The 18,378-nt window shown below is 34.1% G+C and overlaps 3 protein-coding genes across 5 annotated transcripts in view; 1 reads left to right on the forward strand and 2 right to left on the reverse strand.

Annotated features, from left to right (window-relative positions):
* Positions 1–4,958: 4,958 nt before the first annotated feature.
* On the forward strand, positions 4,959–7,191 carry LOC123712548. Of its 2 annotated transcripts, XR_006754106.1 has the most exons (4): positions 4,959–5,381; positions 5,617–5,798; positions 6,116–6,514; positions 6,874–7,191. XR_006754106.1 is itself a non-coding variant. In XM_045665706.1 (3 exons), exons 1-3 carry the CDS (start codon positions 5,213–5,215, stop codon positions 6,443–6,445), a joined length of 681 nt encoding a protein of 226 aa, XP_045521662.1. In that variant the 5' UTR covers positions 4,959–5,212; the 3' UTR covers positions 6,446–6,824. The 2 variants fall into 2 exon arrangements, 1 of the variants encoding a protein (XP_045521662.1); XM_045665706.1 differs by lacking the exon at positions 6,874–7,191 and having other exon boundaries at positions 6,116–6,824.
* A 3,168-nt stretch (positions 7,192–10,359) lies between these two features.
* On the reverse strand, positions 10,360–15,313 carry LOC123712399. The gene is made up of 3 exons (XM_045665464.1): positions 15,016–15,313; positions 14,467–14,626; positions 10,360–10,819 (listed from the first exon to the last, which is right to left on the reverse strand). Exons 1-3 carry the CDS (start codon positions 15,299–15,301, stop codon positions 10,360–10,362), a joined length of 906 nt encoding a protein of 301 aa, XP_045521420.1. The 5' UTR covers positions 15,302–15,313.
* A 1,329-nt stretch (positions 15,314–16,642) lies between these two features.
* Positions 16,643–18,378, reverse strand: part of LOC123712018 (myotubularin-related protein 8) — a 49,109-nt gene continuing 47,373 nt past the window's right edge. The window contains exons 17-18 of one of the 2 annotated variants that reach the window (XM_045664923.1): positions 17,552–17,678; positions 16,643–17,288 (exon numbers count right to left, since the gene is read on the reverse strand). In XM_045664923.1, the coding sequence (XP_045520879.1) occupies positions 17,260–17,288; positions 17,552–17,678 (156 nt within the window). In that variant the 3' untranslated portion in view covers positions 16,643–17,259. The remainder of the gene's footprint in view (positions 17,289–17,551; positions 17,679–18,378) is intronic. The other variant, XM_045664924.1, reaches the window with a different exon arrangement.

Consider the following 18,378-nt stretch of genomic DNA (forward strand, 5'->3'; position numbering starts at 1 on the left):
CTTCGCTTCATCAATTTTAAAAATTTGTTTTGATAAAAGATAAATATTTCGGCTCATTTTAACTGTGGCAAATTCGAGTTCGAGGGCAACCAATAATACCTAATAATGGTGAAATCGCGTGCTTCTCAGATTTATAACTAAACTTATAATGTAGTTTCACGCGTCATGCAATGATATAAGAGATTGTCATATTGCGGGGATATATAAGACACATTAAAAATAACTCAACTTTAGTTAAGATCAGCAGCAGTTTACACAATTATACAGTATTTACAATATTTTTAACCTAAATAGTAACAATAATTAAAAAAAAACCATAACTACAAAATTAAAACAAATTAAAGAAGTTGTTCCCTTGGCAGTGTACTTTTGGATTCCTCCTTTGCGATATTTATGGATTGAGCGAAGAAAGCACCACCTCTGTTTGCGATACTATCTACCAGGCTACCAACTAAAATCTGTAATTAGCGCCCGTGTATTTGAATCCCACGGCCTAAGAGTCTCTAATACAAAGGGAACATAACAAAAGTTGGCGCCTGGTAATGCCGGACACAGAGTTTTCCTCGATCAACAAATAAGTATCGCAATACGGCGAGGAAATGTTAAATGCTGCCAAAAAATATGAAATATGCACTAGCAAACTTTATAAATTAGTTTTATTGTTCAATTTATACATTGTTAAGCATTATTATTGTTTATTACTATGTAGGCTAAGAGTATTGTTTATTTGTGTATTGGAAATAAGAAATACAGCGTAAACTCTAAAAAAAATATGCTTACTATGGAATATAAGACTCTGAAGGGCGTTTATAGCATTATAGAGAGTTGTCGTTAAATGGTGAGAAGAATAATACAGAATAGTATAGAAATCCATGACACCTACTTATTAGTCATGGTCAACAACAGTCTACATGTGTAAGCAATCCCAATTTGTAAAGAAAATAACAAATTTCTTAGAAAGTTCGTATGCGTGTTGCCGACAGTCGAGTTTATTGCGGGCTAGGATAATAAAGCGACAAAAGAACGTACACAGCTGCGCAGTTTTTACTAATTTTAGCAACTTAAAGAGTACCCTATAACTCAATTGTTGTCGTTATTGAGAGTGGGTGTAATGCTATGTAGAGTACATCTTTGTCTGGAAGACAAGCTGATCCAACCAAAGTTAATTGATTTCGACGCTTTACTACTACTACTACTACGACGTTGGTCGACAAATAGAGGGACACTGTATGTAGTTGGAAGTGTAAATACTAACTACATTATAGTATTTTTATCTTTTATTGTTTGAAAAAATTGTATTCACCATAATTGTCATGTATCTTATGTATATGGTTCAATCTATCTATATATATGTAGAAAATGCATTATGATGTGGTGGTGTTAATAAATTACATAAAAAAGCTCCTTCATTCTCTATGATTGATTACAGATGATGGATACCCATTATGGAACGAATGTGAAAAGTTAGAAACAAAATTAGCACCTACCAATCCTAATGTTAATTTAATTTTGGCAATAGTTGAAGGAAACATTTGTTTGGCCTTAATTTGTTTAGTTTCTGAATATTTTGGATTGAAGGAAAATTAACTTGGAAGTTAATAACCATTATTATCTATACTAATAATGTAAAAATATTATTTTCAAAGAAAATCAAAACCAGTAAATATGTTTGCCCAGTATATTTTTATTTCTTAGATACACCGATAGAACATTTCGTACTATTATCAGAGACGCAGCTTTGTATTTATAAATCGTGCCTTCGATTCTTATTTATTTACAGAAGCTTGCCAACGCTCACACTGATATAATACATTCATAAATTTCAAAGTGGGATCTATGCGCAACAAATCTAGGTACAGATTGAGTATACGTATCAGTGAAATTTGGCCAAAACGCGTTCTTCAGAAAGAACGCCCAAATATTATGATGGGATGCCTGGGGTATCTATTTTCTACGAAATAATGTCATAACAAATCTTCATACCATTTAACCCAGCTGAAAGATAGAAATGTGTGTACTCCATATCTCATCCAAGGTTAAGGAACTTCAAAGAACAGGTGGCACACACACGCCTGTTTAACCATCGCTTAAATGATCCATTTCTCCCATGATGATTAAGATGGAGAGGGCAAGGAGTTTAAGTACGTTTCAACTGGACAATTATATTTTATTATTACGTATAGGTACATTACATTTACGTCATTATTTAAAAACGTAACAGCACACGTGTAAAACAATCGAACTGTTTATTACGTGTAAAGTCAATCTATATATTATATAATTATGGAATCACATGCTAATCAAAGCATTCGTGTGATCACGCAACCAATTTCGCCACTAAAATGTGATTTTTTAACGAGCTCAGTACGAGTATGATGGCTTTATCATGCATCGCAGCATTTCAACTCGTGATACTAAGAATTTGAATGTTGTTATGTTATATAAATATTATCATTGGTCTTAGTAAATAAGTTGTTACTAACCTATATATATATATATTACTAAATAAGTAAAGCGTAAACACTTATCGCACACTTGAAGCCAATAGAGGCCCTTTAGTTTTTACAACACTCATAAATTGTAATTTAACATTCTCGTTTTCTATAATGTCCAATAACATAACTGTCGCTTAGATTTACGAACTCTTCAATAAGTCAGTTTTTTGTTAATCCAGAGATGCAACCCCGATACCCCTAATGTTATCTTAGTTATAAGCTAATTTTGAAGCGTCTATATGAGCTTAAAAATCAATTCAAACCAGATTTTACCCAGCTTCAAACAAAGTGTTTCATTGAACATAATATATCTGAACTTAATTTACGTCTTGACAGAAAAGCTATGTATTAATTATGTTTCTATTACTATAAATTAAATAGTGAACAGTTTATTATAGATTGAACAAACCTAAAAATTAATTCGATTTCAAAAATACTTTCACCATTACACTGCCAAGTAATATGCTCAATATGTATAAGTAAGTTATAAAAAGTAATAGTAAGTTTATAAGTAAGTATAAGTTATATTTTTTTATTATATTTTATAATATTATATATTATATTTCATATCATCCACCATCGATCCTTAAGTTACAACCACACATAAAACACACACTGAAAATACCTTTATAAAAGAGAGAAAATACAAAAAAAATCGGATTTTTTATTATTGCTTGGCGTATGTAATTAAGTCATGGAGATAACAAATACTTATTATACGATCTGATACTAATATATTCTTATAACACTCCTCCAGCTCAGCCAGCCGTGCTTTGAGCGGCTGTACACCAATGGAATTTCACTTGCTACGAATTAACCTGTAGGAACATTTGAGGAAACCGACATATCTTTTTTTTTAATAGGTCCCTTATTTTATTAAGACTCGCGAGAGGACTGGCTAGTTTCTGCAATAATATTAAATTTACAGGCGAGTGGTGGCCCGCCGTCTCGTGACTCCCGCCCCCTAGGCCTTTGTTGAAATAAGTAAATAAGCAACTCTATTGCAGAAATATTCCAATTGCGATATGAAGCTTCTTAATATTAGCTGCAAACTGAAACCCAAAAATCGACTTCAGTCTGATAATCTAATTGTCTAAAAGACATCGGTGAAAGGCAAGCCATCTCAGACCAGAACCCATACATAGTCGTAGCACCATTGCATTATTATTGCAGTGCAACTACTTACATATGATAATACGTACACGTTTTTACGATGCAAGTTCTGAGCACTTTAGTGTTGACGCTAAAAGTCAACTTACCTGTCTGGAACTTTGTAAGGTCACAGAAAGTTCTCAACATTGAACACGGTAATTTTAAGTAAACTATTTTAGAGCATATTTTGTTAAGTATAAGGTTATATTTTAAGCCAAGTCTGATATTCTTTAATAGAATTGAACCGCGGAGTTTAATAAAAAAATCCTTCACTTAATTGTGAAACTGATACATTAATTTTCAGGAGTCGCATTGAAACCAATTTATTGTTTAATTATAAGCTTCTTTCATCTTTGTGATCGTGAAAAGTAACTTGAGAACGAACCAATTGTTCAAATCAAACAATAGGATAATTGTTTCGCCGGAAATATAACACAAATAGAAGGAAATATAATATGATCAACGATTTCAATGTATTAACTAATGTACAAGTATGGTCATAATATTAGCGTTACAGCGTAAATTTTCATTCGATATGTCTCAGCATAAATTAGGTAAATCGCTATAGAGTATTCAAATAACAATGAACAAGATAGGCCCGAGCCGAACGATTACATTTATAACAATAGCAATTCACGTTATTACATTGAGCCCTAGGATATTACACTATTAAAGTAAAATGGAATTCTTACCTATATGGACCCTTTTCTGTATTGCTATTTAATTTTCATGTTCAGTATTATTGTTCGTAAACATTGTCTATATTTTATGAATAAACTACTAATGTCAATAATACTGTAGTTAAATGCCATTTAAAAGTTTTAGCTTAAATTATTCTAATTGTGTGTGTAGACGTTGAATATAAACAAGTCTTATATTTCTACACTGATTATTATATAAAAACACGAACACTTTTGAATTAAATGGTCTCATATTTTTATTTTACAAGATTTAGTAATTTCTGCTGCTGGTATTACAAAAGATACGCCTTGGATGACCTTTAACCAGGTCGTAAAATTCTAATATTTATTATCAAATTGGACATTTTAAAAATAATGTTTACGACGACATCTATTTTATTAAAAATTAAACTATATTATCAGTGCTAATTTTAGTTTTTTTTCTTTAATAGTAAGTTTTCAATGTAAATAAACCGTAAAAAATAGCTTCATCTTTTATGAATGTTTTAAAAGATGGCGCCAAAAACACTGGACTTGACAGGTAATGGACTACTGTCAAGACATTTTGTGTATCGACCAATTCCTCCATGTGTTTTAAGGGATTGTCAAATGCCAAATGCATATCCAAAATCAGAGTGGTTTTTGTTTATGTGTTTGTTAATAATTTCTATTTAAAAGTATTGTGCTGTGAATTGTATCGAAAATCATAAAATCGTAACGATTATTAATAAATAGTAATAAAAATGATGTGATTCTCAGTTAGAAAAAAAGCAAAAAAGTCAAGTTAGAAAAAAAGAATTAGTGTCCTGACATAATATTTGGATTTGTAATAAAAGTATTAGATATTAAACAGTTTCACTATAGTATTTAAAAGTACCTTTAATTATGCCCAGAAAGCCGTGCTACTGGACACGCAGACTTGAATTACAGTTAGTTGAATTCGTCCGCCAAAAAGAATTTATTTGGAAGCCTATTGGTAACACAAATCATCATATTCAGCAAAAATATAAAGCCTATGCTGAGTTCGCATCAATACTAGGGCCTGGTTTTACAGGTACTGATTTTAGTATTGTCTTTGGTTAACATAGCTTTTACACATTTTTTGGAAAAAAAATTGGTACTGATTTTAATTACAACCTTATTTATAAGTACATCTTTAAGATAGCTGTTCCTTACAATTATTTCATTTAAAACCCAAGTTACTATATTTTATAAAAGTAACCATGTTTTTCAGATGATTTATCAAGCATGTTTTGGCCTTTGTAAGAATTATTTTTATTTACTTGTAGCTAGATCTGTAAGGGATCGTTGGGTGAACATTAGAAGCACCTTTAATCACAATCTACGAAAAGTTTTAAAGTCACAGGAAATAGCAAAATGTCCTGAAGAAGTTTATACCCCTTGCTGGCCACTATGGAAGCCCCTTCAATTTCTTAAAGACCCTTCTAAAAGTGAAGACAGCTTTTATGAGGTAATTGAATATAAGTGTTTTAAAATAAACTTAAATTTTATTTTACCAACTAATCTAAAGGTAGAAAATGCATGGTTTTTCTTGTAGTTTTAATGAAATTTGGTAATCAATGTTGCTTTCTTTATTCTATTTATATTATAGAACAATATAAATTGCATTATACAAGTATAAATTTGATTTTAATTATGGTGTAAGTATAAGCAATAGCATTCAATGAAAAGCCCTTTAAACCGGTTTTATAAACTCTATCCGCAAAAAAAAATCCAATACCATAGGATTAAAGCTGCTATTAATTATATAATATTACTCTTTTTCAGGAATATTCAGCCATTGAAAGCAGCTTAAAACCAGAACCAGATTTGAGTGAAACATTTATTAGTATACGCCAAAGAGGACAGCATATTGATAGACCCAAAAAAAAATCTAAAAAGAAATTTAAACAATGTAAAGACATACTGGACAACTTATTAATAGCAATGGCTCCATTAAACACGTCATCGGAGGGCTCAAATTATTGGTATTTTGGGCGTCATGTCACAGAACGTTTGAATGCTATGAGATCAATTGACGCTACATGTGCAGGTCAAGAGATTTTAAAACTATTGGAAGCAAATGGAAACAGCCAAATCAATTCATTAGGAAGCTGAATACAGTAATTCCAATTAATGTTGGAAATATCTTGGTATAAATTTAAAAACTTAAAAGCTGACATCTAGGTAGGTAAAGTATTGAGAAAATAAGTTGTTGTCATTAGTTTTATATAATTTATTTTTGGTTTTTTTTACTTAACATCAGGCGAGCCTCCTGCCTGTTTGACTCCTATTACATAAAAAAATACTAGAGGTGCAAACTTTCCTGCACCTTGCAAAATCTGGCTAAAATAAGAGCCCAGACTTTTAAAATCATTAGGCTTTAATACTATGCAGTCAAAGAATTCCTAAATTTCATACCCTGTCATTAATAAATGTATAACTTACTAAAACATAAGTATTTGTTTTTACAATTTGTATGGTGAATCCAGGCTTATATTAAAATATTCTTAGTTGACATTATATATGAATATTTTATTTTATAGATGTTTTCACTACTGGCACAGAACAGAGGGAGATGAAAAAACACATTCAAAGATGATTATAAAGAAATATTGTTTTTTTTAATTTTACATTATACATTTTTATTAAATAGATATCATATGTTTATTGTTTGCCATTATGTCATTGGTACATTGATTCAGATTGGATGCAAGCAAACATTCATCTTTACTTTTGATACTTGTATTTATGCATCTGTCGATATTCCTCTCCAACTTTTTTATCAATTTATCCTCCTTTGCATAAAACTTGGTGATTAAGCCAATAAGGTTTTCTGTTAAAAATGTTAATAGGAGACACAAATATTATTAAAGTAAAAATAAAAATAATTGTAATAAATATTATATTTATTAACTCTTTTTGGCTGCTTTAAAGCAGACATTGTAACTCAACGTCGCCCAACTTTTCAATACTAGATATGAATATCGCCTAATAAATCCATTAAGAAAGTATTGTCTTTTGTTAACAAAGCTTCTACACATTTAAAGAAAACACATTTGTTACCGGATTGAAGCTATGTATTATTATAAACTTATAATTATTTTTTCATAATTTTAAAATTTCTTCCGACGTTTCGAAATAATTATAAGTTTAAAGTGTTTTTTTTTAACCATTAAGAAAGTTTCAACCAATAAATATTTACATAAAAATATATTTCATCCAATTAAAATTTTCATTTAAATGCTAAAAAGGCTTTAAATAATATATTATTTAATTGGTATTCAGTACCATGCCAATTCTGCTTAGGGTCCTTCAAGAAAAATGTGTACCTGTTCTTGCCTGAATAATGAAAGGCCTGCAACGACTTGCGAGCTGTCTGGCATGTAGTGTCCATGGGCGGCGGTATCACTTATCATGTGAGCCTCCTGCCCGTTTGCCCTGTTATAAAAAATCATCTCCTGTCAAATTGTAATTACGCTGTGATAATAGACTTCCGAGACCATTAAACTGAAAATATACCTTTTACAACTTTCCCATTCTCAATAACACCATTTCGTTTAAGAACGCAGGCTATAAGGCACTCGCCATGTACTGGTGACTCCATTTTGGGTGACAATCTCTTGATCTCTCTCTTATCATTTCTCTGTACCTCTTTTAAACATTCAGACATGTTGCGTTTGAATTCCTGGACGTGTCTCGAGACATCGTTTGGTATAGGACTGTAGGACCAATCTGGTTCTTTTTCTGTCGGGTTATCATATCTTTTACTAACTAACTACAGTCAAACTGTTTACGACGACATTGTTTAAAACAACATACCAGTTATATTGACCAAAATCGAAGGTCCCGGCTGAATTCTATGTATTAGGTACTTAATGACAACGTCATCGGCTGTTACGACTAAATATGAATAGTCTCTTCGATGTCGTTATAATAGATTTTGACTGTATTTTTATTATCTCTTCCTGTCTATAAGTGCGTGTCACATTAAAAATATGATATTGTGATTATTTTACCAATGTATCAGTGTGCCACGCGTTGGCAAACTTTTATCAATAAAAACAAAATTAAAGAAAACTGTAACATGTTTCGGAAAGACCTCGAACCTAAAGAAGACATCACTGCACAAAGTTTTTCATAAATTCATATGACGGCCTTAGTTAAAATAATCTCGTAATTTGTAAGTCCTTTCAACAATTATTCAGTGAGAAGAAAATTTATACAGTAAAAAAAGATATTTATTTACTTTTAAATTACCGAGATTTGATTACATCTATTCCTATAATTTTTATTAAAATTGATTATATTAGATTGTATTCTATCTTTGGCTATAGAGTTAGTATAATTGTTTTTTTTATTCGTGGCTATTTCGCGACTTGGATTACCGAACCATATTTGTGTTGTGTCAGATAAGGATCAAATTTTGACTTTAATAAATGCAACACATATCCAATCCATAACATAAAACATAGACTATATCGACTAGGTTTTAAATAAAAAGTTATTTTATATCATCAAATAAACAAAGAATAATACTGTACCCAGATTTTTATCTTTCAATTTTGTGTCTTGGTTAATATTATTAATTTTCATACTTCCCGTTTCCACGCCTAATACTTCCGAACCACCACAAATTGCGATTCGAAAAAAATATAAAACAACAATTGCAAGCATTTTCTCGGTTTGATATGAAAATCCGACTAACCAAGCAATTTTAACTGGCTTGTTATTTTTAACGATGTTAGTTATGATAGACCAATCAATCTGTATTTTAGTGCAATTATTGCTAATATTACGAGAAGTGTACTAGCCCCAAGGTCGTGTATTCGTTTCCTAGCAGGGTAGAGTTTTCTATGTCTGTAGACAAAAAGTCTGTAAATGAAAAAGACAAGGCTGCTCCATTCCCTCAGACTATTATTAACAAGTAAAAGACAAAACATCACAGTCAACTAGTTAGAACTTAGTAGAAATATAGTTGTGTGTATGTGTGTGTGATAGATAGAGAGGGTGTGTACGTGTGTGTTTGAGTGAGTGTGGGTGTGTATCAGGCATACACCTTAGAACATATGTAAAAAATATTTTAATACGAGTTATGTTCAGGCAGACCGAAAAGACATTAAAAAAAGAATTTATTTATTTATATGTCTTTACAATTTGAAATCTACTACAAGACTGATCTAAATCTAAATAATACGAATACAATAATAACTTTCAAATAAACTATAGTCGGCGAAATCGCTGAGTGCAACGTCAGCGATTACCAAGGGTTATACCTTGGTAACTCCTCCGTCCTTCAGAGAGAAGCTGATTTTACAGCTTCCACCAGTGTCCTCACTGGTAGGAGTGATCTTCCGTGCGTTCTTGGTGCATCTGCTTGATAACTTTTTATACACTTTCCATGATACTGCACATATCAGTAATAGATAGAGGATGATAGTTGTCCAGCTTGGAGTTGCCATCATCTTAGGCCAATCGTTAATGTCACCCTGCTTCTCCAGATCTTCAGCCTTGTCCAGTAATTGCCGAACGTTATCTAATTCCAGATCTTGCAATTTTACTTGATACCGCACGACATCCACAGGTGAGTCTTGTTTTTGGGGCAATGGTATTATTTCATCTAAGTCCCGATGCACGATGGTAAGATGTGTTGGTCCCACATTGTGCTCTTACGATCTCTTCTCGCTTAAGTATGACCAGCCACGTGTTGTCCCGCGTTTTTTGGATTTTGCTGTCACCTAGTACCATCTTAACACGGCTGCAGTTGGCATTCTTGTGTTTTATCAGGTTGACGATGCAATCTTCTGATTTTGTGAAGGATTTCATTTGCAGAGACTCGCAGAGATGAACGCTCTCGGTGATCGACTTGCAGCTGTTGTCGAGGTATGCGTACTCATCGCTTCCAAGTGCAAGGAATTTGGATTTGGGTATAATGGTACTCGGTATCAGGGATAGAATATAAATGAATAAGATCATATATACTTTTATCAATAGAAGGTATTTGTAAAATAAATGTTAATGAGTGCTTAGTACTATACGCTTTCACTGTTATTGACCTTTCTTTTAATGGCCAAAATATCAGCTTCAAATTTAAGAGCGTCTTGTTGATCTAGATTACCTGTTATGGACTTTATAACTGAGCCTAAACCGTTAATAAGACCTCGTTTGCGCCTAACATTCTGGGGAATAATATAATCAATTTTTCTATTCACTAAAGATAGATTATGTTCTATTTGAGCTCTAAAAGAATTTTGCACTTGATCTGTATGCATTGTATACAATTCTGTGGTATTTATGCTTGCGAATAATGTCGCTAACTCATTAATGGTTGACTGCAAATAAGTCATGTTATACACACATGCTAAATTAAAAATATCTATTTGTTTCATTATCCGCCCTTGTTTAAGCAAAAGGATTCCCGGATTGTTGTTAACAGGATTAAGGATTACGTCACCTCTTGAACAGAGCATGATTGCTCCTGCGATGAGGATCCTGGAACAAGGTGGGGCCTTCTAAGGAGTTTATAATGAACTCTAATCGATTTAGAATTTGGATGACTACCTATTATCTCGGCTACATTATTAGGGTGGAGGTGAATAATTTTATACGGACCTTTAAATACGGGTTTAGTTTTGTCGTTCCTTGCTGTTTTCGCCACCTGTTTATATACGGTTTCACCTACCTTGAATACGATGTCTACAGCTTGCTTATTACGCCTGGCTATTACCTGTTCTTTATTTGTTGACATTAGGGCAGTAACAGATTGCTGTATAGCTTCTGCGTTTGCCTTATGCTTTAGGACGTAATCTTGATAAAATTCCTTCGGAAAGTGCAGCTCCAATGGGTTACGTGAAGTTGTGTGACCAAATAATAACTGGTGTGGTGAATAACCGGTTGCCGAGTGAATAGCGTTGTTGTAAGCTATTATGGCATATTTCATAATTAACTGAATTGGGTCGTCTTTATTAATCATACGCTGAATTCTAACTATTTCAGCTATAGTTGAATGAAAACGTTCTATTGGTGAGTTCGAGTTAGGGTTATACGGGGTTGTAAAATGAATGTTAATATCATGTAGAGAGCAAATTTCCTTAATTACGTCATTATCGAACTTATTATCTGAGTCTGTTGTAATTTTATGCGGGAGTCCCAAAACAGAGAAAACTTGTAATAATGCTTCGGCTACATGTATACTACTGCATGCATTTAACGGAACTGCCTGTGCGAATTTTGAAAAATTATCTATTATAGTTAGAAAGGTTCCCAGGGCTTACGAGGTGTTTCAGTAACTGCTAAAGGGGGTCTTAAAGGGTTTCTTTCATACTTCGCTTTCAAACAAATGTCACATTGGTTAATATACCTTTGAATAGTAAGTAACATGTTAGGCCAATGGTAATTTCTGTGCAATTGCTTAAGTGTTTCCTGTATACCGCGGTGTACTGTCTTACCTTCATGATACTTCCTAATCAACGCTTCCTGTTCGTTCTTATTCTCAACTAGCGTAACGCGCGTGGTACATCTAATAAGTTTTGGACCTCGATTATTAAATGTGGTACAATAAACTTTACAAAATTTTGGGTACAATTCATCGTTATAAAAATAACAGTGGAATATGCGATCTGCAATGGTGTGCTCTTTAAGAAACCGAATTATTTCCTGTTCTGTGTTATTTACGGGAATAAAAACGTCTTTAATAACAGTGCGTCGGTTGGTTGACCTATCTTCTACTCTGTAAGTGGTACCTGGGGTTGACCTAATATGAAATTGTTTTAGTTGCCTATCGATTGCGTCAGATAAAATAGGGATACCGTTATTTTCATTATCTGGTTGGGTATTATTAGTACTAACTAATTCTACCTCACTTAGTTGATTTTTATCTATAGCTGATTCTGCAATTGAGGGGCTCTGTGGGTCTAGTTGTACGTCTGGGTCTAAGTTATCATCTTGTCTACTCGGGCCTGCCATCGGTTCGTCATCAGTCTGTCTGTCATTTTGTTGAGTTATACGGACATTTTCAAATATTCGACCAATTAATTCATCGTCTTCATTATCGTCAAGGTTTACTGCAAGTGAATCAATGCTGTGATGAAATATCTTGACTCGAGATAGTGCGTCTGCGTTAGTGTTTTGCAGTCCCTTCTTATAAACAACATTAAAGTCATACTCCGCCAATTTCAGTCGCCAGCGCGTCAACTTTGAATTAGGATCTTTTAGCGACATCAACCATGTAAGGGGTCTGTGATCAGTATAAATTGTGAACTTACGTCCAAAGATATAGGGTCTAAAATATTTTATTGCCCACACTATCGCTAAAAGCTCTTTTTCGATAGTGGAATAACGCGACTCTGAGTCTGATAAAGTACGCGACGCATAAGCTACGGGTTTATCAGATCCTACTCTACCCTGAGATAACACAGCGCCTAGAGCAAAGTCAGATGCGTCAGTTGTCAATATGAACGGTTGGTCAAAGTCGGGGTACTGCAATATCGGATCGTTGGTAAGTATTTGTTTACACTTGTTAAATGACTCTAAGAATTCTGCCGTATGCACAATTTTTCTGCCTTTTTTTAAGCAAACTGTCATAGGCTTTGTTAACTTTGCGAAGTCTTTAATAAACTTGCGGTAGTAACCTACTAGTCCTAAAAATGATTTGATTTCTTTTTGGTTTTTAGGCAACGGGAAGTCAAGTACAGCTTTGATCTTGTCCTTATTTGGTTTCAGTCCTTCGTCTGTAAGTTCATGGCCTAAAAAATTTACTTGTTTTTGGAGGAATTCCGACTTATCTAACTGAACCTTAAGGTTATAAGTTTTAAATCTTTCAAAAACTTCACGCAGCCTTTCTATGTGTTCTTGTAATGACGTACTTATTATGATAACGTCATCCAGGTATGTATAAACGTTCGGTAAACCTCTAAGAATATGGTCCATTAACCGTTGGAATGTGCTAGGTGCATTCTTAAGTCCAAATGGCATGCGCAAAAATTCATAATGACCTCGTTCAGTAGTGAACGCTGTCTTCTCTATATCTTCTGGGTGCATTTCCACTTGATGATAACCACTAGCAAGATCAAGAGTAGTAAAGTATTGAGCGCGTCCTAATCTGTCAAGTATGTCGTGTATGTTAGGTAAGGGATATTTGTCTTCAATTGTCCGGTCGTTAAGTCGTCTGTAGTCTATTACTAGTCTCCATTTAACTTTACCAGATGCGTCCGGTTTCTTAGGTACGATATGCACTGGGCACGACCATGGTGAAATACTTTCTCTAATAATACCTTGCTTTAGTAAATTATCAACTTGGTTTCGTATTTCTGCACGTTGTTGTGGGGCTTGTCTGTAACTACGAACGTAAATTGGTGTATCATTTGACAATCTTAACTGATGTTTAACTGCATGTGTAAAAGTTAATGGTACATTTTCTGAATGAAAAATGTCGCGGTAACGATAACAAAGTCTAGTAATTTCTCGCTTTTCTTCCTCATTCATGTGACCAGTTCGAATTTTATTCAAATTGTCACAGAGCTCTTTATCTACGTCTATGTTAGCATTTAATGTATTTAATTCTACAAACTCGTTCTTAGTTTCAGAATAAGCCTCCAACTCTATAGAGGATTTATCGTAAATAAACATGTTTTCGTCAGTACTATTAACAACAGTAGTTTTAAAAGAACCGGCTTTAACTGTAACTAACGCTGTGGGGGATTCCAAACCTTCAGACCAATAGTGTTTGTTATGAATATACTGTCCATCTATATAATTAGTCTTTATTCTTACTACCTTCTCACATTTGGGCTCAATTTTAATTTTACGCAAAGGATGATTAAAATAAATTGGTATATTCGCTGTTTCTGTACGTAATATTCCTCGATTTAAGTCAATATTACTTTTTAAATGTTTCAGTAAGTCACATCCTATTAGTCCCTTATATTTTGGGTCGAAGTCGAAAATTAAAAATTTATGAATTGTATCTGTGTTAAAAATTGGTGGTAACGGGAGGTGTACTATGTACTTATGACGTGATCTACTATGTGCGGTGGATATTTCGAAAGGCTCGAACTCAACCAATTGTTCCCAAATATTGCCAAAAATAACATCAGATGAAACAACACTCCGACTGGCACCGGTATCTACTAAGAACTTACCTTGAAACTCCGGCAGCTCTATGTACGGTAGATGGTCGGTATTTTGGACGTTGATTTTCACTACCTCCGATCTTCCTCTCCCTGAGCTTCGTGAAAATCCGGGTTGTATTCGGCTTCCTCCTGACAAGAATTTGGCTCGACATCGCTTTCGTCCTGTAGACTATTGTAACAATTATAACATGTACCTTGGAACTCCGGGTCCGAATTATAAGGGTTATTCTCAGTATAAAATACCTCTTCAATTAAATATGGGGGTTTTTGGGGTTTTGACACTGACCGCATGGTGACATCCGAATTTTTATGTGCCTGATGACCCTGTTGAGGAATATTGAGTGATTTACGGAAGTTTCCAGAGCTTCTACCTCCTTGTTGGTTCTTCCATGGGAGTAACGACTTAACTAGCTGTTGCCGTTGTTCTGGGGTCATATTGTTCTCTTGAGGTACATAGTTATCAGGTCTAAATTGAGGATGTGTGGGTGGAAGATGTAGTCGAGATGGGAAGGTTATGTGAATGTTGAGGAAAGTTCGGTTCCTTTTGCCTAAACGTACCGTTATAGAATGTCGAAGGGCCCGGCTTGTTAAGAGCAAGTCGCGCTTCTTCCTGTCTAGCTGCCACTATCGCCATTTCTAGTGTATCTGGTTTCGCTATTCTAACGCCTAATGAAACATGGAAATCTAGATTATTAACATACTGTTCAATTACCATTTCCTCGTAATAACCTTTATTAGCATGGTTTCCTATAGATAACAGGGTGTCCAGTAACTCACGAAGTCGTTTGCCAAAGGACTCGGCGTTCTCATTTTTAAATTTACGCGACCTCGTAAGCTCCTGCATTACTTGAATTTCGTTGCGAGGTTCACCCAAGCGACGAATAAGAGCTGTCTTTATATTGTTCCACGTATCTAAGTTAGTCTCATAGGCGATTGCCTCTACAGCCGCACCGCTCAACTTACTTTTTATTATGCTAAGCAATGTGGGATGGTTCCTCAACGCGACTTCTATTTGTTCGAGAACATTTTCTACCTCTCTAATATAAAAATTAAGTAATTTCTTAGTTCCGTCATATTTGGGAATAAGATCTACCAAAATTTTAAAATGCGGTGAATCTAATAGCGACATATTTTGAATTTAATTATATGAATTAATAAAGTTATAACATATAACAATTTCTATGTAGATCCGCTTACACTTAACAATACGCGTAACGTGACGCTAAGGAATGCCCGTCCGATGTGAGAACAAGACAATAGCCTATTGTTATAATGTTAAAGTTTTAAACCGATTTTAGGTTTAAACACGCATTAATTATATATATATAAAAAAAAACTATATCTAGGACAGGAAATAGAGCAGGAAACTTGGCTTAGCGAGAGTACTCACCAGACCAGCAACTGCATTTCTTGTCGAGTCTCGTAGCAGCACGAGGGAACGCCCAATGCTCCAGGTGTACCCGCGTGGATCTCGGTGACCGCCCTTGATGAGGTTCCTTTGGATTGCAGTAACGCGATTAGGGAGTCGCCGTTTACCAGGGGACTTTGAAGAGTTTGATTCGCGGTTTTCCTAGTTAAACGTGCAATCCTACCGACTGCGCCAGTTATGTTCAGGCAGACCGAAAAGACATTAAAAAAAGAATTTATTTATTTATATGTCTTTACAATTTGAAATCTACTACAAGACTGATCTAAATCTAAATAATACGAATACAATAATAACTTTCAAATAAACTATAGTCGGCGAAATCGCTGAGTGCAACGTCAGCGATTACCAAGGGTTATACCTTGGTAACTTACGTCTAGCAGATTTTCCGTACCGTCCGTTCTGTAATTAATACATAACCATTATAAAGTATATTAATAAAACTCAAATCCCAAAATGGCGAATCCTTTAAGGTCTCTACAGAGGCTATGGAATTCACTTCCCGTCCCTATTCGCTTAGCTCCTTCGCTATCTTCCTTTAAATTATTTCTGTACAAACATTACCTGTCCGCATCGTATCCCTAACTTTCGTACTAACTACTAACTGACTCATAGTGGTTGCCTGAAAGAGATCGCTCGAAAGCGATAAGGCCGCCAGTTGCACTCCTTACATTTACTTATGTTCAATTTTTATGTTGTAATGCAACGAAGTGGTAAGAAATAAAACTATATAATATATTGTTTAATATGCATCTAATATTTACAAGTTTCATAATATACAAATAACTAACATACAATGACAAAAATGCTCGTTTTATTAACCTAACAAAAATAACTAAGCACTACTTACTGAAAATAAAAACCTTTATCGAATTGCAAATTTTCTCTAAATTTAAGCCGCCAATAGAGGATTTTATTGTACTGCCGGCAATGTTCGGCATGCAACTCTCATCCTTGAGGTCGTAGGTTCGAACCCGGCTGTGCATTAACTGACTTTCTATGTGCGCATTTAAAACTCGCTGGTACGGTAAAGAAAATCATGAGGAAATCGGCCTTAGGCCCAAAACGTCGACGTGTCAGACACAGTAAGTTGGATTACCTTAACCATTAATAAAAACAAATCCCCGACAAAAAAGTTTTTTTTTAATAGATCATATTCAATGGATTTTTTAATATAGTATACAAATTAAAAGAATTAAAACGCGTTGATAACTTTTACAATATTTTCTGATTCAATTTTGACTCCATGTTACCAAGATTACCTTTGATTTTCGTAACAATTAATATTAAATGACATAATTCTTTATGATTTACGGTAACTAATATAAATACATTTCTGTTATCTCGTGTTGGCATTGACAAAATCATGCGTCTTCTCACTTTTTGGGGTCTTGATGATTTATGTCTGAAAAAAATTACCTATATTATTTGTTTTATCTATCCGGGCTGGACTTGAAATTTTATATATTTGGAAATTATAACGTTTATGTTACTCCTATTTTATCGTAATTGCAGTGTATTATAATTAAAATCATCCAGTTGTGTTTGAGTACGATTCTCAGTATAGAGAATTTTTAAGTACAAATTTTTATAGAAACTTTGATAAAGATACATTAATAAAAATGTATCTAGATTGTTCTTTTCTGTTTGAATAAGATGTATACTAACAGGCATGCGGCGTTGGAGGGGCACAGCCTGCGCAGAGAGGCGCAGGGGCAGGGGCAGCAAGGGCAGGCAAAGGCGCACGCGACACGCATCGCGTACACACGCACCCGCCGCAGCCCCAACAGTGGTGCTGATATCAATTATAATATATTATAATTGATATTCAAAAAGAGTAAAATAGATGATGTCACAGACTAGATACAAATCAAAAACATAGTTTAGACAGTATTCGCGTTTTTTATAATGTCGATTGAAATATCGTTAAACGTTGACGAATTCAATAGAGAAAAGAAAAAGCGTATTCCTAAGTAAGTTTTGAACAACGTTTCCACGATACATATGTTTTATATTCAGTCTACAATTTGTCCTGGGTCATATTGCGTCGAAGAAGTCAATTTAATTTCTTTTTTGACGTTCATAAGTGTACTTGGTTACCTAAAGGAATAGTTATTTTGACTTTGAGTTTAAATATAGCGCAAAAGGGCTATTTGACACGATTTAAAGAACCATTTCATAATTTTAAATTCATTTTTTTACATAATAGTCGCAAACGTGCAGGAGGCTTACCCGATATTACTTAATACCTCCGCCCATGGACACTGAATGCCAGAGGGCTCGCGAGAGGTAAACTTTTTCCTTTAATGAAGTCGAATTGGTTTGGATATACTTCATTAACCAAGTGGTTCCACAGAGGTGGTGCGCGAGGAGGTGATACGGGTGGAATTTCGTATTCAATTAAGTATGGTCTTTTAAAATTCAAATTAAACATTCATAATATCCCGAAAAACGTTTCTCTAAGCCAGATAGCATCGCACGAGTCCCTGTGACGT

Source organism: Pieris brassicae, chromosome 7 (assembly GCF_905147105.1).
Source record: "Pieris brassicae chromosome 7, ilPieBrab1.1, whole genome shotgun sequence".
NCBI classification, from domain to species: Eukaryota; Metazoa; Arthropoda; class Insecta; order Lepidoptera; family Pieridae; genus Pieris; species Pieris brassicae.